Source organism: Triturus cristatus, chromosome 3_1 (assembly GCF_964204655.1).
Source record: "Triturus cristatus chromosome 3_1, aTriCri1.1, whole genome shotgun sequence".
NCBI classification, from domain to species: Eukaryota; Metazoa; Chordata; class Amphibia; order Caudata; family Salamandridae; genus Triturus; species Triturus cristatus.
Genome location: NC_140583.1, coordinates 210,160,804 through 210,186,824, shown reverse-complemented (window position 1 = coordinate 210,186,824; position 26,021 = coordinate 210,160,804). Strand labels below are relative to the sequence as shown.

At 43.6% G+C, this 26,021-nt stretch overlaps 1 protein-coding gene across 3 annotated transcripts in view; it reads left to right on the top strand.

Moving 5' to 3' along the window:
* Nucleotides 1–26,021, top strand: part of LOC146859938 (mucosa-associated lymphoid tissue lymphoma translocation protein 1-like) — a 1,299,471-nt gene that overhangs the window by 605,799 nt on the left and 667,651 nt on the right. For 2 of the 3 annotated variants that reach the window (XM_085643681.1, XM_085643682.1), the window contains 2 exons: nucleotides 9,253–9,380; nucleotides 23,926–24,079. In XM_085643681.1, coding sequence (XP_085499807.1) covers nucleotides 9,253–9,380; nucleotides 23,926–24,079 — 282 coding nt within the window. The remainder of the gene's footprint in view (nucleotides 1–9,252; nucleotides 9,381–23,925; nucleotides 24,080–26,021) is intronic. The other variant, XM_085643683.1, reaches the window with a different exon arrangement.

Genomic DNA, 26,021 nt, shown 5'->3' with positions numbered 1-26,021 from the left:
CAAGGTCAATAAGTAAGGTTACGAATGGGCGGTTGGTACTATCGAGGCGGTTGAAAGCGAATGAGGACAAAAAAAAAAAAGAAAAGGAATACAGCCTTTTCTTTCTAGCAGAAGCATGTTTGTCAACTACATCACTCTCCCCTATATCAGTTTCTCATGATAAATGTTTGAGTAATTTCCTGCCTTCTGGCACCAGACAATGTCTCAATAATTCATTTTGTTGACTAAACGTTTCTCCTTCAGTTGTATCTATATATGCCTCAAATCCCTGCATCCCTTTTTTCAATCAGTATCGGGTAAATCCGGATTGGGCGCAAAGGATGGAGGAGGAATGACATTTTGCTGCTTAGTAAGAAATAGCAATTGACTGCCAAACAAATGGGATAATGTCAAATGCGCCAAACATGTCGCACTTTCACAACTGGCTGCTTATGACCTACACATACACAAGGTGAATACTAAATATTAAGTACATGTAGAAATCAAATTTTCTCCTGAGATTTCCAAAGTGCTTAAGGTGCTCAAAGTTATCACTTAATCCAGCAAAGGTCTAATCACAGCAAGGATGAGCATGAATTAAACTATTTGAAGAATATTGTGTGTGAATCACTGATGGGTTAATGAGCACTTAACATACAAGTTCATTGGAGAGATAACACAAAGGTGTGGGTCAATGAGCACTCCGTACCAAAAGAAAACTGAATAAAGTAACGGTTGAAGACTTTGAAGGGGTGCAAATCACTGATCAAAGGGGCGCTGTGCTGGCACATGCTTCAATAGTCAGATGTGAGCATAGAATTAAACACCCACAGATGTTAAAAATACCTTTCAAGAGAAACTAAACTATTTCCAAGGCAGTGAAAGTTTATAAAGAGCAGGATAGCCCTGAAATTCCGTACATGTCTTCCAATGTCAGAGTGTGCTGGAGTTGAATCAACACAAACTCCCTGCCCAGACAACACAGCAATGCAAATTTAGATTGCTGCATGGCTTCCACTCTTAAAGATGACAGCCTTAATTAGGGCGGCGTATAGACGTCGCCACTGACCAGTCCCAAGATGGAACACATCTACCTCGCAATTGAAGAGAAGCTGGCTGGGAAGTCCTTCCTCGTATTCAGATGTTTTGAAATGGGCTTCTAACTCCACCTACATCAACAGTGGAAGACGATGATTCCTAGAAGAATGCAGCTATGATTCACATTTGCCGGTAAGGAGGCCGGACCTGAAGAGGTGAAAGCAAATACAGCAACGAAGCACCTGTGGGGTATACCTCCTTGTGGATCTTGAAAATCCTACTGGTCACTCATTGCCAGTATGAACTGGAGGACATCACGTTCTCTGTGGTGGTAGAGCAGCTGGACTGGGCAGGGGAAAAAGCGCACATTCTCTGGGCACGAGTATGCACAGCCTTTTCCTAGTAAGGCCCATGCAAAACCTCCTTTGCACTATCTTTACCCTGCTGTATCTGACGTGACTGGTGCAAAGTCTGGTTTCATCATTTAAAGCTTAAATTCAGCATAAATTGTATCAAAATAATTTACTCCATCTTTACACAAGTGCAAATTATACATAATATTGTTGTCCGTACTCTGCGTTAAACTTCTTATGAAATTCTTGGTTGAGATCTTCTATTTGTTGTTTACAGTTATAACTGTTTTTAAAATTGACCCATCTGCTATACAGCTTGAACAAGTGACATTGCGACAATCTGTTCTGTACCAAAATGTTGGCCTTATTAACTAAATATTTGAATTCATTTAGAAAATCACGTGTGGCCCTAATCATAAAGGTAAATTCAAACATATAGATTTGCTGATGTAAATCTGCTCTGTCCCCTAAGATTAACAATAACTTTTTACTATTCACAATTTTTGATTGTAAAATACTCCTACGTGCAGACTTACATTTCTAATTATTTATTAGCTATATATTTTCTGAAAAAAACAGAGGTTAAAGGAACGCTCGAGTTAGGTAATCATGTCAGTTAAAACATACCTTTTTAACCCAACAAAACCACTGAAATTCCCCAGTAGTAGTAGCTCGGGTAACTATAACTCGTGCCCTCAAGTTACTATAACTTATGCCCCACCATGCAGTGTTGTCATCAATGATGTCATTTCAAATGCTGAATTGTTATTATCAATGTTGTCACAAATCATGTCATGAGCAGTGTAATGTGTGGGGTAATTAGCAGTGCATGGCATGGTGTCCTTAGTCCCCACCCAGTACACCCAGATGTTTATTTTTTGTTGGGGCTGTGGGAGGAGCCCATGGGCCTCCACGGCCCTGCCAGCTCTCCTTCCAGCATCCAACCTCGATGCTGGTGAGAGTCAACAAATCTTTTTGTTTGTTTTTCTTAAATTGGGTAGGACCTCATCCCCGGGTCCTAATGTTGATGCCCCTATGCCTTCCTGGGCATCCACAACACACACCATGTAGGGCTGTGGGAGCCAGCATTGCCCTCGTCTGGCGGGAACAGCTTTTGATCTGCTCCCGCCTGTTGGGACCAATCTTTAGTTTCGAAAAAAAGTGTGTTGCCACCCAGTTGGAGACTTTTTGCAGCTCCCGCCGAATAAGAGTGCATATAGTTTTCCCTGCCCATGCTCTTATCGGCAGGGACACTGTGTCCTGGAAACGGGCTCCCTGGGACATATTATTAGAGCCAACACACTTGGAATTGGGTCCCTGGGGCCTTCAGAGCAGCTCAAGGCAGGAGCGGCCAAGCGCCTTCCCCTTTGAAAAATATGGCAGGCACTGAGGCCTTGTGAGGGATGAAATGGATGCCGAGCACCCCACCTTTCCGTTGAAAAATATGATGTGTTCTGGGGGATGGGGTCCCTGGAGCCGAATCAGCATGTGGATGCCCACGCACACCCTCTCCCGAAAATACTGAATAAATAAATATGGTATGAATACCCCTCCCTCCCTTTCTCCGGTCCTGTCCCACCCTTGGGGTCATTTTATATTTATTTACTGCAATCACATTAGAGGTAGTCCTCTGGTATCCCTACTCTGCACCCTTAAATTAATTTTTTAAAAACATTTCCAGGACAGGAGTCCAAGTCACAGAGGACTGTATTGGCTGCTGAAACATTTTTTATGTTGCGGTCAGGTAATCAGAGAGCTTACTCCTGCTGGACTCACTCCGGTGGGAGCGAACTGGCCGTAGGGGAAAAAAAGAAAAGCATGCTCAGCCAATCAGAATGCTTTATTTTTTTAAGTTGTACTCACGAGAGTCCCGTGAACTCAGTTGTCCCGATAAAAAATATTTTTTATCGGAATCATTTAAAAAATAACTATTGAACGACTTTACACCAAATCACAAAATACACTCTTTCCAGACCAAGAGCTAGTTTCAACCCTGTGGAAATTGCATGGGGAAATTATGTTTTGACCTTCACTTGACAGATCACCCAAAAATCTCTGTGAAGATTTGGCAAACTGCGCCAAAGTTATTAGCAAACCAAAAAAGACTAGCCTTATTATAACTACCCAGTGGTGACCGCCTTTGAGTGATATATACGCATATCAATTACCCAGTGGGAGAGTATCCTTCCACGTACCCAAGAGGAACCTCCGCTCTGCCGACCTCGCCCTGGCAGAGGTCCCCCGCATCCGCAGACACAGAACCGGTGGGAGAGCCTTCTCCTACATCGCAAAAACAAAAACAACAGTTGATGGACAGAATGCAGAACAATGTCATACATTCACCTCAGTACAGAGATCTGGGCCTAAGTCCATCGTATTTTTTGCTCACCATGCCGTTCCAGTTTGAACCCAGCCATATGCAAATCAGTCTTGACCCTGTGCCTCATGGGAACAGTCCAGCCCGAACTGCCAAGCCAGGTCCTCCCTGGACTGGAAACAAGCATCCTAGGACCGGTTTCGGGGTTTCACCCCTCTTCAGCCAGGATAGTTTGATTCCAGTGGCATGGAGAGCACGGGACCCACGTCTGGACATACCCTTCCCACTCGGGGTGACAAATGCAAAAACAACAGTTGATGGACAGTCTTAGACCTGTCAGCCCTTCGGTGGTTCCCTCCTCAATTCTTTTCTTTTTGTCCCTTCCTCTCCTCATTTCTTTTTCCTGTCCACTATATTTTCTGGTGGTAACGTAGAGGCCCTGGGTGCCCATCTTCACTAATTGGGGATGAGGCGCAAGGTGCTCCTCTAAAATGGAGGGTGAATGACATCTCCCCTACAAAATTGTGGCCCAAACTGTCACCTCCGAGCCTGGGCCATAGGCTGTCATGGGGGATTCCAGAACCTTCTGGGTCCCTCTGGCTAGTCAGGGCCCAGGCTATATATAGAGGTGAGGGGCGGCGGCCATTTTAGAGAGATGGCATGAGGTGAGGATCCAGGAGGCAGGCACTTAGGTGGGGAGGTGGGTGCACGAAAAGGAGAGATTGACTGACCTTTGGGCCGGCTATTTTCCCCCTAGTTGACACCGCCCTCTATCTGGTGACCTGACCCGGCCGGTAGCCTCTGTCCTCAGGGAACAAGTCGTCAAGTAGGGCAAATCGCCTAGCCAGGACCCCTGAGAGGCACCAAGATAAGGAGCTCCCTTCACCAATCCATTGCCCCCTGCCACTGTGATTCCCCGGAGCCCTTGAATCCCCAAACCCTGAGACTGACTGCTGTTCTGAGGTGGGAAAGTGATCAGCGCCGCAGCCCCAGGAGTGCTGGCTGCGTAGATGGTTTGCTCCTGCGCTGTAGATCGAGGCTTATCTGAAGAGAATCGCTGTCCCAGTGTCTGGAGGCGCGGCCCTCTGAGAGAGAGAGAGAGGCGTCACCAAGGCTTCCTGTGGGCCGCGCTAGGACGAAGCCGAATACTCGCATCACCTGACGGGGGCGGGCTGCCAAACGCCACCCCCGCCGTAGTCCCATTGGTTGGTTGGGCCGCGCCCCCGCCGGAGTGTCGTGAGCGGCTGCGGGCGCGGGCCTCGGCACCTGTGAGGAAAGCCTGGAACCCAGCGGAGCTCCCCGGCCACGTCTGGCCCGTCCGGGAGCCCCGCGCCTTTCCCCTTCGACCCGGACATCGCCGGGAGGGAGCCAAAGAGTGCGCTTTCAAACCCACGAGGGTCCAAGAATCAGGTAACCCCTGGGGGAGGCGGGCGGACGGCCGGAGAGAGGCCCAGGACTCGCCCCTCCCCCGGGGAAGTGCTTCGTAAGCCGGGTGTGCCCACACGACTCCCGACGAAGGAGTAGACTGGTTCATGCCCTCTGCCCCTGCAGGACTCATAAAGCGTCAGAATAAGTCTCGGACTGCCGGTCCAGGACCTTTGGCCCCAACCCCTTCAAAGCGCCAGTTTCAAAGCGTTATATTCCTCCGCCCTGGTTGAGGGGCCTCATGTAAAGCGCTATGTCAAGCAACCAGAGTAGGAAGCGCTATTGAGTTACCAGGTGTAGCGTGAGGGTAGGAATTAGGATCCAGAGGCGCTAATGATCTGCTAAGGATGGCGCTGTATCCACCTGTCATACTTTGAAGCAGTATTAAGTGTTATGGGCAGTGCTAGGTTGATAGGGCCTGGGTTTCAGCGCAAGCAATGCTAAGTGCGGCCTTACAATTAATGCTTATCTTGACAGTGCAATGTTCATGCTATGTGTTGCATATTATTTATTGACCCTATTTAAAGTAGTGCAATGCTAAGTGCGGCCTTACAATTAATGCTTATCTTGACAGTGCAATGTTCATGCCATGTGTTGCATATTATTTATTGACCCTATTTAAAGTAGTGCAATGTTAAGTGCGGCCTTGTAATTAATGCTTATCTTGACAATGCAATGTTCATGCTATGTGTTGCATATTATTTATTGACCCTATTTAAAGTAGTGCATTGCTAAGTGCGGCCTTGTAATTAATGCTTATCTTGACAATGCAATGTTCATGCTATGTGTTGCATATTATTTATTGACCCTATTTAAAGTAGTGCAATGCTAAGTGCGGCCTATTATTTATTGACCTTTACCAGGTAATGTCGGTATCATATGCGACTGTCTCTATTCAAAGTACTAATCCACTACTGTGGGTGTTGTAATAATTGATTTGTCTTGAAGAGAAAAGAAAAGAAGAGACAAGAAATAAGGGAAGATAAAGGTTTTCCATCTTTCTCAGTTCCTGGTGTAGCGTCATTTTTGGTGGTAGTGCGCTGGAGTGCGAGATGAGTGTGGTGCAAGCACGACACGCGAACAAGTATAGGCCTTCCCCCTTAAGCCAAGCTACCCCCGGATCTTAGGTCTAACAGACAGAATGCAGAACAATGTCCTACATTCACCTCAGTACAGAGATCTGGGCCTAAATCCATCGTTTTTTTGCTCACCATCCCGTTCCTGTTTGAACCCAGCCATATGCAAATCAGTCTTGACCCTGTGCCTCATGGGAACAGTCCAGCCCGAACTGCCAAGGGGTATGGGGCACAGGGTCAAGACTGAATTGCATATGGCTGGGTCCAAACTGGGGTGGCGTAGTGGGCAAAAGAACGATGCATTTAACCCAGTTTTTTTGACTGGGGGAGAATGTTTGCATTGTCAGCATTCCGTCCATCATTTGTTTGCTGTGACACTTTTCGCCCTAAGTTCGATGGGTATGCCCAGACGTGGGTCCCTTGCTCACTGTGCCACTGGATTCAAGCTAGCCTGGCTGAAGAAGGGTGACATACCCTGAAATCGGTCCCAGGATGCTTCTTTCCGGTCCAGGGAGGACCTGGCCTGGCAGTTCGGTCTTGACTGTTCCCATGGGGCAAAGGGTCAAGACTGATTTGCATATGGCTGGGTCCAAACTGGGGTGGCGTAGTGGGCAAAAGAACGATGGCTTTAACCCAGATCTTTTGACTGGGGGAGAATGTTTGCATTGTCAGCATTCCGTCCATCATTTGTTTGCTGTGACACTTTTCGCCCTAAGTGGGATGGGTATGCCCAGACGTGGGTCCCTTGCTCACTGTGCCACTGGATTCGAGCTAGCCTGGCTGAAGAAGGGTGATATACCCTGAAACCGGTCCCAGGATGCTTGTTTCCGGTCCAGGGAGGACCTGGCCTGGCAGTTCGTTCTGGACTGTTTCCATGGGGAACAGGGTCAAGACTGATTTGCATATGGCTGGGTCCAAACCGGGGTGGCGTAGTGGGCAAAAGAACAATGGATTTAACCCAGATCTTTTGACTGGGGGAGAATGTTTGCATTGTCAGCATTCCGTCCATCATTTGTTTGCTGGGACACTTTTCCTACATCACAGCCAAAACCTGGAACGAGCTCCCTTTGAACATCAGACGCTCCCCGACCCTGCACATGTTCAGAAAGGACCTCAAGACCTGGCTCTCCGACTGATCCGAAGCCTCCCCCCCCCCCCCCCCCCAGCGCCTTGAGACCCTCACGGGTGAGTAGCACTTGAGACCCTCACGGGTGAGTAGCACGCTTTATAAACCCCTGATTGATTAATTGATTGAGTGGCGGTCACCACTGGATAGTTAGGGTTGTGTTTCCATAGGAAATGCATTTTTTTGTGTTGCTAATAACTTTGCCGCCATTTGATGAATCTCCACAAACTTTCCAAAACAGTGCTACTTTTTGACTAGTTTGCGTATGGAAAGGTTTGGGGTGATTAGTCAATCGAGGGGTCGAGATAAAAGGGGAGTCCCAAAACACGTTTTCCCCATTCAATTTTTTGATTGGAACTTAAGACACAGCAATCGCCCAAACTGCTGAATAGATTTATAGCAAATTTGGCTTTTAGTGATTTGGTGTAAATCCGTTGAGCAGTTTTTAAGCAATTAATGCTCAAAAACTTTGTATATCTGGGGGACTCGGATCTTGAGAAAAGCAATACATAGGGTTAGTTAAAAGGTTAGGTTAAGTGTGACCCCTCCCCCACCCCACTCCCCTCCCAGTCAACCACCCCAAAACTTTTTCTTTTAAACATTTTGCCACGTATTCATGGAGGGTCTGGGCCAACATTTTTTTTAAAACTGGGACTCCCATCCTTGTTCATTAAAAAAACCTAGATTGGGCCAGAGCACGTGGGGGGATGGGGTAGGCTAGGGTGACGCAAAATGTTTTTATTTGGGGAGGTGGGCCTGATGCCCCCCTTCAAAGAACCTCAGGTAATGGCCACAGGTCAACCGCACATGGGTTTGGCTACTTACATGGAGTTGCACTCAGGCCAGACCCTGCAGGCAACTCCCTGCCACACACAGGCAAAGGTACGTGATTGGATTTACGTGTGGTAATAAAATATTGCTTTATGTCAAAGAAAAAAACCTAGAAATTCACTGAAAAAAACAAAGGTTAAAGTAACATTATAGTTAGGTAAAATGTTCTGTAACAATGTAATGTTTTAAACCGTAGAAATTCACCAGTTATAGTTATCTCAAGTAACTATAAGTTGCTCTCTCGCCATGCACTGCTAATTACCTCACATATTACATCACTCGTGACATCTTCTAACATCATTGATAATATCACTGCAACATTTGCAATGAACTTATTGATGATAAAATTGTGCATGTCATGGTTCAGGGATGAAAGTTATAGTTAGCTTAAGGCATGAGTTATAGCTATTTGAGATAACTTTAACATGAATTTCTGTGTTTTCTTTAGCTCAAAAGGTCAATGTTGTCACTGACAAATCCACCTAAATATAACTTTACTTCAAACAAAGGCTAAAGTAATCTTATATTTAGATGAATTTGTCAGCGACAACGTTAAAGCTTTGAACTAAAGCAAACACAGAAATTCACCAACTATAACAATATCTTGCTCCCCCGCCATGCCCTGCTTGTGACCTCATATATCACTTCACTCATGACATGTTCTATGACCTAATTTATGACATCACTGATGACATCGCGTAGGGCATCTCAAATTACATCATTGATAAATACTGTAATAATACTGAATGTACTATAAAATGCATTTTCTGAATAGGGCCCTTGATCTTCTAGAAAAATACACTTAAAAAAACAGTACAGTCAAGAGTATTGTTCTGCAGTATGTTACTCTACATATATTGTCTTTGTGTTTTATTGGGTTAAATAGGATTTGTATGCCTCCAGGTCTGGGCCCCAGTGGGGTTAATATAACATGAGGCCACCTGCTAAGGAGCCAACCCATTAGCTATATTGTCATGCTGAAACAAAGGTAATGATGTCACGATATTGTGATTCATATTTGGAACAGATTGGCATTGTCTTGAAACGAATACAATACCAGTAGCCTGTCTCAGTGCTTCTAATTTACCTTGTTTTGTTTGCATTTAGAAATCCAGATTACAGAGCAGCCTGTCTCTGCCTGTGTGCCTGCAGATTACACCCTGACTTTGCGGTGCAGGGCTGAGAGTGATTTATCGCTGCAGTACCAGTGGTATCAGCAGAGCGAGCAAAGTGAGGTAAGGCAGAATGACATATTTGTAGGAACAATGTTATTTTGACATGTGCGTTGATAACTCTGTAAGCATGAACAGAGAGTTTGGCTCTGAACTATTTCTTGCTTGCCATTCTATGTATTTTTTTTATGTGTGTATAGTCTTAAGCTACTAGTAGCAGTTTGATGCTGAGAATGGTATTCCCAGAAGCAGCACCAAGTAAAAACAAAATAGTAGTTTCAGCAATGAACCATCACCTGAGCCAGAATAAAATGTCTATAAATATATACAGATACAAATATGTACATTTGGTGTATTTTAAATATAGTCTATGCATCGTCAAAGGCATTCTTCTCATTGAGTTTTATTGTAGATACTTTTAGTGTAATGCTGAGTTCAAACCAAATTAATTTTTTAAGAAAATAAAAGAAATAAGAAAGTGATCAGTGCAAATTTTTATTCTGTCACAACATAAAGCAAATATACCCCATGTTCAGCTGTCCACGTTTCACAAACACCAGACGAAGTGACCACGCTGGCGGCCACGGCGCTGGGGCATTGAAGAGTTGGATCAGATATTTGTAGCACTGTGACGGTAATATTTGTTATTTTTTGGTACAATTCGATGTTGTATATGGACAGTTGAACACTGGGTACATTGTTTAATGTAGAAACAGGATACAAATTTAGCACTGATCACTTTCTTGTTTATTTCTTTTATATTCTTTAAAAATAAGTTTGGTTTTGAACTGAGCATGGACTTTGGGGCACACTTGGTTGCATTTTCATTTGATGATGGCTGTATGGCACTCCTTTCTGGCACTCCTTTCAGAGACCGCATGTTGTGTATGGTAGAACATTTCATTCATGTGTATATTTTATGAGATTACATTCTGTTGCTGATGGGACTTTTTACACCACAGTTACCCCTGACGAAGGGCGCTATGCCCGAAATGCATTGGATGAATATCTGCATGGTATCATAACAACAAAGAAATCTAGGGTCAACTAACATGCTAGATCAAGCAAATAGAGCACTTAACATAATCATAATGAATAATGAATCCCATCAGCCGCCAAAATAGCAGGCCACATCATTTGGGATCCATAGCCCTTCCTGAGCCCTCAAGTTGATCAAGGCTGCAGATAGAACGGGCAAATTTAACCTCTCCATTCATCTAAGATGAAGTATGTGCCCTGAATCTTTATATGGCTATCTTGTGTATTAATGGTGGTGATGGAAGCAGTGCATAAAATGAAAGAGTGAAAAAGTGATAATGTTAAAATCATCAACTAGGACAGAAAAAAACTTTCAATAATATCTATCCGAGTGACAAAGTTAAAAACAGTGTAGAGGCAGTTTTAACAAAATAACTGGTCAAGTCCAAAAAAACAGAGGGTCTACATGTTTCAGCTTTAGGATTGAATAGTAATCCGGCTTTCGTCTGGACCATTAAGAACTTATGCTACTGCTGTATATATCGTGTGATCCCAAAAACAGTAAAACACACCAATAAAGTAAATAAAACGACCTACTTGAGATAATGTTTTCTCAAACAATCTCCTTTAGTTTTTAGGAGAAATCTTTCAGATCCTAAAAAAAGGAAAAAAGGACATGTGCTCATTTTAAAACATATTTAGAGACTAGCTTGATCAATCACAGTCATATTTGACAACTGTAAAAAACATACAATAGTCCGCTAAGAACAAGTGCTATTGCGGAGAGCCACATCGTGCTCAAAAATTGAATCAAAATGCTTACCCCTCTACAGTACGGGAGATCGCCTCACCTCACCTGGCATCCGCTCAGATAAGAGGCCCCGCTCTATATAAAGACAAGTGGTTATACAAATGGTTTTTAACCTTCTGTCTTATATTAAAAATATAATGGGTTAGGCCCATGTAGCGAACCTGCTCATTTCTTACATTGTCCTCATTTTCACAATAACATTTCTGCTGTGCCCTTTTGCACATATTCGCATGCATGACAATGTTGGATTAGTTTCTCTGAAAATGCTTCTGTTTACACAGCTGGCTGTACATAACATTATCACTATGCCGCGCACACCAAGTACACCAAATACAAGTCCTCTACGCACGGATTAGTGGAGGAAGCACTTCAGCTGACACCGAGGGTTCCTTCATGCTGAGACATCACCACGCAGCGGTCTGACATCTCCGTGAGGGGTGTCCAGTTTATGACCAAGACGGGTCCTACATTCTATCCCACCAGGTAATGGTGTTGGATCGCCACTTGGGGAGATTCTTGGCTTCACACCAACACACACTCTAGGTACACATAGAGTAGGGTTCAAATAGTAGGAATACGCCTGATTACTGCCTTGTATTATTTGCCTGCATATATACACAGATTTTAGCACCATGGTAGAACTGTAGCTACTGTTCAGTCTTTTGGTGCTTATATTAATTTTCATCTGCTTCTGTCTGATTATTGCAGCACATGTATTTTATACAAGAATAACGTTGGTTCAATAAATATATTAAAAACGTCTCAGCATCTATTCTCTAAATATTTCTCTGAACACAAGTAAGCACGAGTTACTGAGCGAAAGGTCCTGATATGTCAGGGTTGTCATTTCCAGTGGTTGCTAGAGACCATTCGCTCCCTGGTTGAGTTATGCGGATTTATGGTGGCACTTTGAGCTAGCTGGTCTCTAGGCCAACATATACTGCGGGAGTGCTCTGAACCAGTCTAGGCACCTCACCCAAAGTTATGTTGTCCAACAAACACGCAGATCCTACGGATTAGTGGGAACTACACAATAGCAGATGTTTAAAAAGAACACATTTAGCTTCCCAAGTGTTTCCAGTGCTATTTTCAGTTTATAAGTAATCATCGACAATTCCAAAAGGCACCAGGAAAGCCAATTGATTTGGCATTGATGCAGAATTGCACAAGCATGCAACACCACTTTAAAACTATAATCCTACTGGCTTTGCTAACACTTGGTAGATGAGGTGGCATGGTATTAGTGGTGATAGTATTTGTGGTGGTGTTATTGATTGTAGTATTGACCTACTCTGAGTAGGAAAGGACCATCTTTTGTGTGGTATTTCTCCGGATATTTTTTCTTTATTGCACTATTAATTAAAATCATTGCAATGAGGCCAACAAAAAAACAATGTAAAATACATCAGTTCCAATATTATAAAAGGGTATAAAAAAGTGGGCTTGATCGGTTGTCAACAATTTAAAAGGTTTACACACTGCTTAAGCAACTGGTACAGCATTATGAATTATAGTTCTGTGTGTTGGTCGGAGTCCAAAACTGCCTTTACTGCCATCAAATATTTCATGAAGCGTGCCGCCAGCTGCACCGATTCACCTTTTATGTACTTGACCAGGGCAGCTTGACATGTCCGTATATTTAAAATATGCCAAATATGCTCTATCTTGCCTCCGAGGCGAAGTCGCTCAACTTGGTGATGGACATTTTTCACATCTTCGGTAGATTCGCAGGTTACAGGATCAACTGGTCCAAATCTGTGCTCTACGTCCTTAGTGGGCAGAAGCCCCGGGGTTGCCAATTGACGAAGGCCGTGGAAGGGTTTAAATATCTGGGTATCCAAAGACTTGTCTTGATTCTATGAGACTAACCTCCGGCCTCCGTTAGAACTTCTCAAATCTGATGTCCAGAACTGGAAGTCGCTTCCCCTAACCCTCCTGGGGCGTGCGGCATTATTTAAGATGATGTCCCTCCCCCGACTTCTATATGCCCTACAAAACACGCCCATTCCAGTAGCAGCGTCGTACTTCAAGGAACTAGAGTCATTGGTGCAGGAATTGTTATGGGAGGGTAAGCCCCCCCCACACTGCCACGCAAAAACTCACGTTGGGTTGGTTTGACGGTGGAATTGGACTACCTGATATGAGAAGGTATTATTGGGCCTCGCAGCTCGTTGCCATCAATCAAGGCCGATATAGACGGCACGATGTCCCGGCCTTTCGGATAGACAGATGGCTCCTCCCAGGAGGGGGCTTCGAGGGGGTGTTGTATAGCAAATCTCCGATATCCGTCCTGTCCGGTCCGACTAAACATGCTGTGCAGGTATGGAAAGACGCTAGTAGAAGCCTGGGTTAGGAGGGAAAGCTCACCAGGGCCACGCCGCTCTGGCACTGTGACCAGTTGGGTTGATTTTCGCGTTCCCAGGGGTTCGACAAATGGGAACTCATTGGTATCTCTAGAATTGGGGACCTGTGGAAGTCGGGCGAGGTCATACCATTCTCCCGATTGCAGCAAGAATACGAAATGGCCAATTCTGAACAGTTTTGGTACCTTAAAATCAAGCATGCTCTGCTTGCAGTTCTCCCTAAAGGGGCTGACCTCCCCGAGTCCTCTCCGCTGGAGGACAGGATCTTATATGGCGATTTGCCTGAGAAGGCCATATCTCTCATATATAGAAAGCTCATTAACAACATGCCCAATCCCCTGATCCGCCTCATTAGCAAATGGGACCACAACGTGGCTGGGCTGGATGACGAGGAGTGGCGGGCGGCAGTAGCGTCCCCGCGGGAGGTCGCCATTTCTTCCAGACTCCGATTGGTTCAACTGAAAATCCTTCACAGAACATATTTGTCTGGACCCTCTTTGGTTCATATGGGCTATGCCCAAGACAGTAATTGTGTACGACACTAGGCAAGAGGGCACTTTTATTCACACACAGTGGGAATGTGCTATAATACAGAAATATTGGGAGGGGGTGGTACGTATGATGGAGGAGGCGTTGGGACAACAGATACCGTGTGACATCAATTTGATTTTATTGATTATTTGGGACCCCACGGACCTCAGTGCTAAGGAGAGAATCTGGGTGGCTCTGGGCTTCCTGGTGGCCAAGCGAAGGATTGCACGTCTATGGAGGGCCCCGAACCCACCCAGCATTGCCGATTGGGCCAAGGACATGGACTGGTGTATGGTTCCCATTTATGCCTCTAGGGGGTGCCCGACGAAATGGTCACATATATGGGGATCATGGAACACCTTTCGAGGGGATATATGTGAGCCACCTGGGAGCGGGGATGAGGGTGCTGCTGTGGTTGTATAGTATGTGACACTTGACGAAACTTATAATGTACTGTACAATGGGCTATTACTGCTGTATCAATGTGCTCTACAGACCCTTTGAGCATTGTAGTGCTTTGATTATTTACATGCCTTTTTCAATAAAAAGAATTTAAAAAAAAAAAAAATACGCCAAATAGGGCTCAGCCAGTATATTCTCAGTGTGCGTAGTTTCTCGCAGATGCACAGTATGCGAGTTAAGGATTCTTCTACTGCTCCACATGCTCAGCACTTAGTAGCTACAGCCTTTTAGTATCCTCGCCCATATCTGTATGCCAACAATGGGATCAATCCGAACTGCTATTTCATTAATTGACGCTTCATTATTGTTTTTAAGGGGGAAGACAGAGAGTGTGACAAGGTCCCACTAGTATAAAGTTTCAGTGCCAAGCTTCCATGACTTAAGTTTTTCAAAGTTTGTATATTACTGTAGCAGACAGTAACTTAGCCTGTTTTGTTAAAAGTCTTGCAGCCGCTGGTATGGGGGCTGACCATATTTCCTTTGCTTCCATTGCCTCAACACAATGCGCTAGCAATTCACACCATGTGGAGCCTCGAAGTTTAGCAGATGTTTTTCTTCAGTGTGTTGTCCCGGGCTTGTTTAGCTTTTAGACAATACGCTATTAATCTTGCTTTTAGGATCCACTTTTGGGGTGAAAGGTTGAATTCCCTACGTATTTGCGCATGCGAGGTAGCGGTCGGTAGGAAAAATACTTTACAGAAACAGGCTGACTGAGCTCTGTCCAGCCATGTTGTCATCTTATCTTTGAAGGCTATTGCTCCATGGACTACAGACAGTAAAAATGTTGCCCCCATTATTCAAATTAAGGGAGCGAAGTCAGGTGAACTTATGGCTTTCCTTGCTCTACAGAAAATGCATTCCAAAGATTGAGCCGTTCCTTGCATTGCAGTGATGTGAGCGGAGGGCTGTCCTTAGTGATCGATCCACACTCCTAGGTACTTGTAGGCGGTCACTATCTCAATAGGTTTACCTTCAATGTTCCATGCACCATTCCTTTGATCTACTGTGTGTAGGAAAGGACCATCTTTTGTGTAGTATTTCCGTAGAGTTTTGCCTACTGTAGCTGAACCCATTTAAGTTGGCCATAGGACACTGCGCACTTTACTCCTGCAAACCAGTTGTGAATTGCTCTCCCTTTTAACCATAAAAAAATTGGCATATACACCTAATTGGCACAGTCTCTAGTATAGGCTTCTCCAACAAATAGCTCATGAGCTACTGGTAGCTCTCCAGTTACCTGTCAGTAGCTCTCCTGTGTGCACCCCAGCCTTCTAAGTTGGAACATTTTACTTGGTTAAATTAACATATTATGATAAAACTGTGTATTCCAAAACGGGAAATGTGTGTAGTCTCAGAACTTATAAGCTGATGTTTGGAGAAAATGTGTCAGTATTTCCCAAAATATATTTAAAGGTGATTTCTGAGTGATAAATAAAAAGCAGAGACTTACTACCAAGATGATTACTTTTTGTGCCCGGGCACTGCAGCTGTAGCTGGCATGTTACCTATGAACAGACATTCCAAACTGAAAAGGATCTATTTACATTGCTGCTGGCAACCCCACTGATGCACTGAGTTGATCACTGCTGATAATCTTGAGCATGGTGTTTACTAATGTAATCTTGTCTGAGGTGGTCACTATTACAACACTAATGTTATTAGTAGCTTGAGATGATATCCTGTTTACAGAAGAATTACACAAAAGGTTTATCTATTAAACATGGCATCCTATGTGGGTCCTGTTTTCACAGAATAACATACAATTTTAACAATGCCATGTTCATGACTTTGTCTGTAATCTTGTGACTTATGTACCTTTCAACTCTAATCTCTTTGAACTAACAGCACAATAAGGATTGTAGGGAAATGCTTCTGTTTAAAGTGGCCAACCCCATTTTTTGTGGACTGATGCTGCTGTTTTTTTGTATAATCTGTGCACTCTGCTAAACAGGCTTCAGGGCATGTGCTCTGAACCCTAAAATGTGTTGAAATTGGTTATAATTCAAATTGGCATATTTAATTTTGGTTAAACTCCTAATTGGCATATTTAACTTGTGTATAAGCCATTTGGAAAGGGTACAAAGTGTACCCAGGACCTGTAAGTTAAATGTCACTAGTGGACCGCATCATCGATTGTGTTAGTCACTACACTAACAGTGCAAACAGGACTGCAGGCCTACAAATATAGATAGGCTGTAGCAGTTTTATTGTGCAAATTCATCCTGTCAAAATAATTATTTGTGTATGGGTGGGGGTGAATGATATTTAAAAGTAGGCCATGTAAAGTTTTAATGTTAAACATTAACTTAAAGTGAAAAGAAAACACAAGCTATTTTCACTGTAGAAAGTCTGGTTTCAAAGGAAAACACTGGGTTACAGTATTACATGTAATAATGCTAATTTTGATTTGGAAACAGCAAGATAACCAATTCAGACTAATTTTTAATTGTAATTAAAAATCCAATGTAATGGTAACATTCAAGCTTTAATAACTATTATGGAAAAGGCACTATTTTTCGAAAGTTACCTTTTCTCTGCCTAAATTCTCTGGAGGCCCATTTGCATGAGCTCCAGCTGTTCACCTGGCAGTTGAATAGCCCCCTTGATTAGGCGTGAAAACTGCACCTAGAGCAGGACAAAAGCCAGAGTGTAGGGATAAGTTTCTGTTCCTCTGGCAGGATGACAATCTGGGATGTGTCAGGAACTTGATTAACTTCAAAGAAGCCTACCTTGTCATAGGCAAATGTTAACCTACACCTGAGCAGGGCCCTTCTTTATTCCCCTAGTCAGGAAGGCTCCAATCTTGGTAGGAGAGGAGCTGCCCCAGAACAAGTTTGAATTGACCACAGAGGAGGGGCTTCTCATTTCCCTGGCCACACCTCTGGGCTGGGCACACAGGCTCTGCACAAGGGGAGAAGGATTTCACCATGTTGGATTTAGGCAGAGTGGGGCACTGTGGAATACTTGCTTTAGGATACCAAAGAGATGCTGCTAAAGTGCATAGAGTTGCAAATATAATCAAAGAGGAAGGGGATCAGGAGCAATTAGGCCCAGCATATGTGCTCTTTAAAATATCTCACGATCCAACAGGAGTATGCAGTTTCTTTTAAAGAAGTTGGGGAAGGTGTATAAATTTATGGTTTTTCTAGAGTGGGAAAGTCCTCCCATAGGAGCAAGAGCCCTCACACATCCAGATGAGTGTCATGCTTCATCATTGGGCTAGCGCCTAGTCGGGTCGGCGCTACAATACCCGTCAGGCACCCGTGAAGGGGCTTTTTGCCGTAAAGTGTTTAACGGGTTGCCGTTTGAAGTGGGGCTGTGTGGGCCAGTGGTGTAGATTGGTGACAGTGTATGTGAAAAAGCAAAACATGTAATGAAATTAAATTAGAAAAAATGAGACTCAAGGACAAGAGATTAAATTAATGAGTGCACCTGTCTAGTTAAAATTGGTGGTTTGCTATCAGGGGAGATAATTGTCCTAGATAGTCAAGTGAATTGTTAGTGTGTTAAGATTTAAATTACTGAAACCTTTACTAGATAGTGACATTATTATTTGTAGTGGACTTACATCCACCGCAACTAATACGTTTTTCTCACAAGGATGTTATTCCTTTTGAAGGTTCTGCACTGCTATAACCACCTCACCAACCACAGGCCCAGAGTTGATGGTGGGCACCGATTTAAGCTAGATATGGTGAAGCAATGCCAATAATTGTCTAATGATTTGTCTTTGACACTTTAATATCAAACAGCTCTCGAGTGACAAGAGACTTAATAGGAGCATAATGCGTCAAAATGCCATGTAGTGGAATTGGTTGTGATAATAGTGCTCATAATAAATCGCCCTTCACATGCCTGAAGGATATCTAGTATCTGGGTAGACTACATGCACTCAAAAGCATACAATACTTCATAGCATGCGACAGCATTTGAGGGATCGCTGTGGCAGGTGCCTTTGAGATAAGGTAATCATCTGTACTGCAGCAATAAAAACAAAATCTAAAAACTTCAAATGCCTGACTCTCTGAGGTTAGGTCCATACTTATTATCTTCAACCAAATAAGATAGGAAAGAAAGTTGTGTGTACAAAAGCTTTGCATGTTCCATTTCTAAAACATTCCCTTTTCTGTGTAGCCTGATAACATTGTTTCAGGTTCCACCTTTCTTCTGTGCTCCGGTAATACCAGCATAATCGCAGTAATTTTCAGCTCTATCTAACTTGCCTAGTTTAGACCTATGTTTACTCTAAAGATCATTCATGCTAAGAATTATATAATGTAGATCTGCCATCACTAGCTCGTATAAATTTACTTTGAGTTTAGCACTTGGTCATAACGTGGGTACAGTCTACCATCTTCTTGCTTTTCTTATTTGCTGTGGGGAGCATTTGAAGCCTACAACGAGTGTCACAGCAGTCTGCTATTTTGAGCTTTGGTTTGACAGCTTGCTTTTGTGCAAACTCATGTCAACAAATACAACAAACATAAAACAAAGAACAATTTTAAAACATATGCTCTGCGCCAGCCCCTTCAGCCACTGGCCTGTATGGATCAGCCCCCTTCAGCCATTGGATGAATGATGTCCTTCACGTTTTGGTCCATCGTTTCCAAATGATAAAATATTTGCTGTTTTGCAGGTATTTACATGTTTGGTGTACTATATTTGCAATGTTGATGATTGGAGCACAAAGTAGTACGTGGGACAGGCATTGCCCATATGCACGGTTATGGAAATTTCAACAGCTCTAGCTTCATCCAGCAATGTTGCTCTCGCTGGACACTCCTGTGAAAATAAGAGCATCTAACTGCTGGACTGCTGCTCCCACCTGTCTTATCATTTTCTTAAGCCACGCTTGAAAGGCCCCACACCTTCAGCACTCAAGCTTGTCCTGAGCAACCAATCTCACTTTAGTCTTTAGTGATACACTGCAGGGACTTGGCACAAGAATTACTAACTGTCAGAAGATATGTAGTCCTTACGATCATTAATTTAGTAAGCATCCCAGACATAAAGCAGGGGAAAGTAAGGGTACATCACTGTTCTCCACTTAAAAGAGTTACCATACGTAAGCATAAACAAAAATGCACACTAGTTTTTTAGAATACCATCTGGTACCATCTGACGGTAACAAGCTGGCAGTAATCTGGAGCTGCAGAATTTGAAGTCCAGTCTTCTGGAAGCGAGGAACACTGGCACCTACTACTAGGTTTGCACTGCATTCTTAGCTCCCCTATTCCTCGAAGCCTCCTTTCTGCTCACTGTAGCCACTAGTAGTGACTTTACTGATAGTAGAGATCCAAGCTTTATTTCAGAAGCAAACACAAGGAGATGATGGACAGAGTGCTGAAACTTTTCAGACACTCACCCCCAGTCACAGATCTGGGTTGAATCCATCTTCGTTCTTTAGGTCACTTCGCCACTCCAGTTCAGACCCAGCCGTATGCAAATCAGTTCAGGCTGGACTGTTGACCCTGTTCCTCATGGGAACAGTCCAGCCCTAACTGCTAAGCCAGGTCTTCCCTGGACTGGAAACAAGCATCCTGGGACCGGTTTCAGGGTTACACCCGTTATCATCCAGGCTGGCTTGAATCCAGTGGCAAAGTGAGCAAGGTACCCACGTCTGGGCATACCCTGCCAACTTAGGGCAAACAAATGGAGATGATGGACAGGGTGCTGAAACTTTTCAGACACTCACCCCCAGTCACAGATCTGGGTTGAATCGATCATCGTTCTTTAGCTCACTTCACCACCCCAGTTCAGACCCAGCCATTGTCAAGTGTCTGAAAAGTTTCAGCACCACAAAATGTTGCTACCTTCTAATATTCATTTTTTCGACTTTTCTGTTCTGCAGTACCAAGTATTCCCTGTAGCGTTTAAGTTGCAACACTAGCCTTAATGTTGACATCACTAAACAGCAGGTTTTTAGCACTCAACTCCTAAAATTCAGTTCTTATAACTTATGGGCTGGGATCCTAAAAAGGGCTGTGCGGTCTCATAGTATCCACCCTATTTTCAGAACAGGATAGTTGTTTTGGAATTGATTTATGAATAGTATTTGTGTTTAACCCAATGTTTGAGGTGGATAATATGGGAATCACAGAATTTGATTCCCGTGTCTGCCTTATATTTGCACCTTCATTGGGAAAAAACTAAATTATGTTTTGTTTTACAAATATAGTGGTCCATACCTGTACTATGGAACCTAGATGGTTTTACTGGTGAAATATGAAAACCTTAAATGTAAATGATTCAAGGAGGAGGATAAATCACTGTGCTTTGATGCATAATTACCCAGATTCTGCCTGGGGTATTGGGTTGCTCTTTGTGTTATCATTCTATATTGTAACATGAACTACCTAGCTAGATCCCTGTGATTTGTCTGTATTACCGCAGGGGGATAGACCAGGATTTACCTACCTTTCAAATAAGTTTGTGAACCATAATAGATTTCTCAGTGCTAAACACATTGACATAGGTAACTTGCAGGATTGGCTTTATGAACTTTTCATTTTTTAGCACAGAAAACTCAAGCTAATTCTACAAAATCTGTTTAGGCTTTAAGTGATAGATTTGTTAGAATTTACTTTCTCCTACCTTTTTCCACTTGATGGGGTTACTTTCAACCAACAATAGCTCATTGATCAGAATTCAACTAACCTGATAGACTTTTGTTTCTAGTTGCTACAGTTTAAGCACACTATTTTAGCTCAAGGCCCAGTGGTCTATAACAACATGACAAACACACCATGGGATCTGGTTTGTATGTCACAGATTATTCATTTCTTGGATCAAATTGGGATCTTTGTCTGATTGTAAAAAGAGCCTCCTCATCTTGTTAGGGGGTCCACCTGGTTACCCACTCAAAAGCCTTATATAGAGCTCTTATGGTTTCTGGCCCTGGTGCCTTTTTTACTTATAATCCCTTAATGGCTAGTTTTGGAGAGTACAATTAATACTTAGTTTGTTTCACTATCTTGAATTGTATACCCACTATGCGCATAGCTTTAATTAAACTCACTCATGCTTGGCCTTGCCACTAGTTCTCCTCCTCCTCCTCCGTAAATCCCAGATCTTAACCAAGTAGTAAAAACCCATTGCCAATGGCTCCTTGTGAACCTACTTTACTGTACAGACATCATATCATCTTGGTCAGATAATGAAGTCGACACTGATGCAGAACATTCCATGCTTCTTGACTTAAAGAAGCGTCATCTTCTTTCTTTTGCCAGAAAATTCAGTTTGCAAATCTTTGAAAGTCTCATTAATAGCCATATTTAACTGCTGTATCAGTCAGTCCACTGTGTGGATTGCTCTGTATCAGGATCTACGAACACTGAGCAGAAGAATCCTAGATCTGGGCTATAACCCTTGCTTCTCAGCGCCTACCCTCTTCCCTTTGGAAGATTGCCCCTGCAACAAGATTCATCATGAAATTTCACCACGGAGGTTAAGATGTATGATGTCAGGGCTTTCCTGTTAATTTTCCTGTGATATCATCACTATACCAGAGGCTGAATACCCATGCTCCATCCACCACTTGAATGACTGAATACTAGCTCTGGGAACTAACAGGACCCAAATACTGGACCAGGCTTGTCATGGCATTGCCTGACTTAGTGACTGTTTAGCACTTTACCATCATAAAAATTAGTGGCTTGCTGAGACTTACCTGCTATTGACATACTGAGGGCCCCTGAGACATATTCCTCCTAGCAAACCTCTTCCTTTTTGTAAGCCTCAATCATAGTGGATATAGAGCTCCCAAAATGTAATATCTAATTTTGGGTCACCCTAAACTCCTCATCATCTACCCAAGGTCTGACACCACTGCTTTACTTACTCCTCTGAAGAGCCTACTTTCCTTCAGCCACTCCTAAATCTGCTTGGAGTTAATTTGTCCATTTTAAATTCATGCTAAAGCATGCAGTGATAAATGGAGAAGTAATAGCAGATCTTCATTTTCCACACACCATTATTCTCCAAACGCCAAAGGGAAAGGCCAACTGCACCAGATGGTAAATAAAAAGAAATTGAAATGTCAAAGTGTCGTGTAGTTCCTATATGACCTATACAGGATCTGCGCGTTTGGATAACATAAACTGTGGTACTGGTGACAAACTGATTCCGTGCACCCCCACCGGGTATGTTAGCCTGTCTGTATCAGCTAGCTCTCAGTGCCACTATAATCTCCTCTTACCAAGGAGAGAATAGATTCTGGCAACCTCAGAACATAACAACCTTGATCCTTCAGGATCGTGGAAACAATGTACTACCTTTCGCTCAGTCACTCATGCTTAGTTTGTCTCAGAGAGATACACAGAATAAACAAGCTGGGCGTTTTCAATGATCATTTATTGAACAGTTGTTATTCTGGTTTAGAATAGATGTGCTGCAACAACCGTTAGACAGTATAGGATATAAATGATTAACAGTACTATGAAGGTAAGGATGGTAGAGTTCTACCTTTTTACTGAAATCGTTAATACGTTCAAGTATATAATACATGACAAAATGTGCATACTCCTACGATGCCTCCCTATGTAGATGTACCTAGCATGGGTGTAGGTGTTAAGTCAAGAATCCCTCTAGGATCTAGTCAACCTCATTACTTTTAAGTGAGACTGTGGGACCTCGTCCCGGTCTCGAGTTGGACACCAAGCGAGGGATGTTAGACCACTACGAGCTGGAGTGTCTGCATGCAGGAACCTCAGCGTCTCTGGGCAGTGCTTCGGCCGCGAAGTCTCGATCTCCTCTAACTATCTTAACAAGACGTGATGTATATATACCCCTAGGTCTCCCCAGGGGTCCTACCTTGCTGTATGACTGTGTCGGCCTAAGGATGACGTCGGGCATGAACTTAGTACATAGATTTTATACAGGAGATGGCAGTCCTGCTGTGCTTCCAAGAGCCCTCATGCATAATGTATGAGATTTCGAATTAGGGAAAACCCGCGTTCTGAATGCAGTGTAATATCTAGGTAAATGTGCAGTCCCTGTAAACCGTGACAAGTGTAATGTAGGGAGAGAATATAGGTGAAGGGTAACAAGTTTACCGAGGCCTATATTATAGTACCTATATGGAATATAACAAAAGAGGTTGTTTTATGGCAAGCCCAAGCTAGGTTTACAAACAAGTACGCTGAGGCAACTGGATTGCTTTCTGAGGTATGGACATTCCTTGTTTACTAAAGAAGTAAAATTAGGGAGTTGTCACAGGAGGTAGGCTAATTCAGTAGCAATTTGCAGAAAGTGTACTTTACTTAACTAGTGACATTTTTCTATTTATTGGTGCTTTTGTTGCGGCTTTTAAAGCCCTGAGGTCATCAGAATCTACCAGCTCCATTATGCAAGATGCTGTTTGTATGCTCGTGTCATATTGTTATGGAGTATGCAGGCTTCTAATATAACAAACTTTTCTTGAAAATGACTACTCTGCTGATGTCCGCTGTATTCTTATCTGCAGTCCTCATGTTGCCAGATTCCTGGAGCTACTCAGTCAGAACTTCGCATCACAGCAAGAGAGAGCCATGTATACATCTGCAGAGTAAACGACAGATACAACAATTTCCAGTTCAGTCGCTGGGTGAAGGTTAAGGTTCTCCATAATGTTACCAAAGGTATGTGCTGACAATTTGTTTGGTGCACTTTTACGACAATGGCTTGGTCTTTCTATGTTCTTACTACAGTAGAGAAGACTGTCATGAAAAGGGTAGAACTATTCTACAGAGCTTTGCTCCCATATACTGCATGTCATCTATCCAATCACTATGTACAGAGCTTCATTACTTTATAGTGAATTTGACTTCATATACCCAGTACATTTATACTTATATGCAAGGATGTGTTCAAGTAGATGTTCTGTTATTGATCCAGCCTTTTAATAGTCTTATTACGTACTGGCTATTTGATTGCTCCTATTCCAAGGCTTCTTCATTGCACTCTGTTTTCTCTAAAGAGGGATACACTTTTTGAATGAGACAGGTCAATGTAGTTGCCCCTTACAGATACCAACTGTTGCCAGGCCTAATAGTTATAGCTTAAATATGGTAAACTCATGCAAACAGAATTTGTGCATGCCTGTTTGCGTGCTTTACTTCATTACAGCCAGACATCTTGGTTTTACATTTGCTTGTTGAAATGGGAAGATAGTGCTGTTTGATGATGTTCTTTTATGCCAGTTTTATGTTACCACAAAGGGGACTTTTTTTTGCATGGCATGACTTTGAGCACCGCATGCACCACTAATTAGTGTGCATCACAAAAGTGGCTGAACATTCTTGCATACAAGACTGTTCTTCGCGCTTTAAAGTATATTGTAAGAACGGAGTGTGTTCTGTCAGATGTTCGACTACTGCATCCGTGTTCATGATACCACAGGCAGTTTGGGGCACTAATGACGTTTCACCCATATGCCTAACAGGTATGCAAGAATGTTGCTAGACCACGCAGGGCTCCTTTGAGCTTTTGAACTGCTGATGTTGTGTGCGGGTGTATTTCAGTAGGTGCCCAAACGTGGGTCCTGGGCTCACTGTGCCACTGGAATCAAGCTATCCTGGCTGAAGAGGGGTGTAACCCCAAAACCGGTCCTAGAATGCTTGTTTCCGGTCCAGGGAGGGCCTGGCTTGGCAGTTCGGGCTGGACTGTTCCCATGAGGCACAGGGTCAAGACTGATTTGCATATGGCCAGGTCTAAACTGGGGTGGCATGATGAGCAAAAGAATGATGGATTTAACCCAGATCTCTTGACTGGGGTTGAATGTTTTGATTTTTTCTCCATTACGTCCATCAATTGTGTGTCTTTTGCTTTATTGCCCTAAGTGCACCGGGTATGCCCAGACGTGGGTCCCGGGCTCACTGTACCACTGGAATCAAGCTATCCTGGCTGAAGAGGGGTGAAACCCCTAAACCAGTCCTAGGATGCTTGTTTCCGGTCCAGGGAGGACCTGGCTTGGCAGTTCGGGCTGGACTGTACCCATGAGGCACAGGGTCAAGATTGATTTGCATATGGCCAGGTCTAAACTGGGGTGGCATGGTGTGCAAAAGAATGATGGATTTAACCCAGATCTCTTGACTGGGGGTGGATGTTTAGATTTTTTCTGCATTCCGTCCATCAGTTGGGTGTCTTTTGCTTTCTCGCCCTAAGTGCACCGGGTATGCCCAGATGTGGGTCCCGGGCTCACTGTGCTACTGGAATCAAGCTATCCTGGCTGAAGAGGGGTGAAACCCCGAAACCGGTCCTTTGGATGCTTGTTTCCGGTCCAGGGAGAACCTGGCTTGGCAGTTCGGGCTGGACTGCTCCCATGAGGCACAGAGTCAAGACTGATATGCATATCGCCAGGTCTAAACTTGGGTGGCATGGTGAGCAAAAGAATGATGGATTTAACCCAGATCTTTTGACTGGGGGTGAATGTTTTGATTTTTTCTGCATTCTGTCCATCAATTGAGTATCTTTTGCTTTCTCGCCCTAAGTGTGCCGTGTATGCCCAGACGTGGGTCCCGGGCTCACTGTGCCACTGGAATCAAGCTATCCTGGCTAAAGAGGGGTGAAACCCCGAAACCG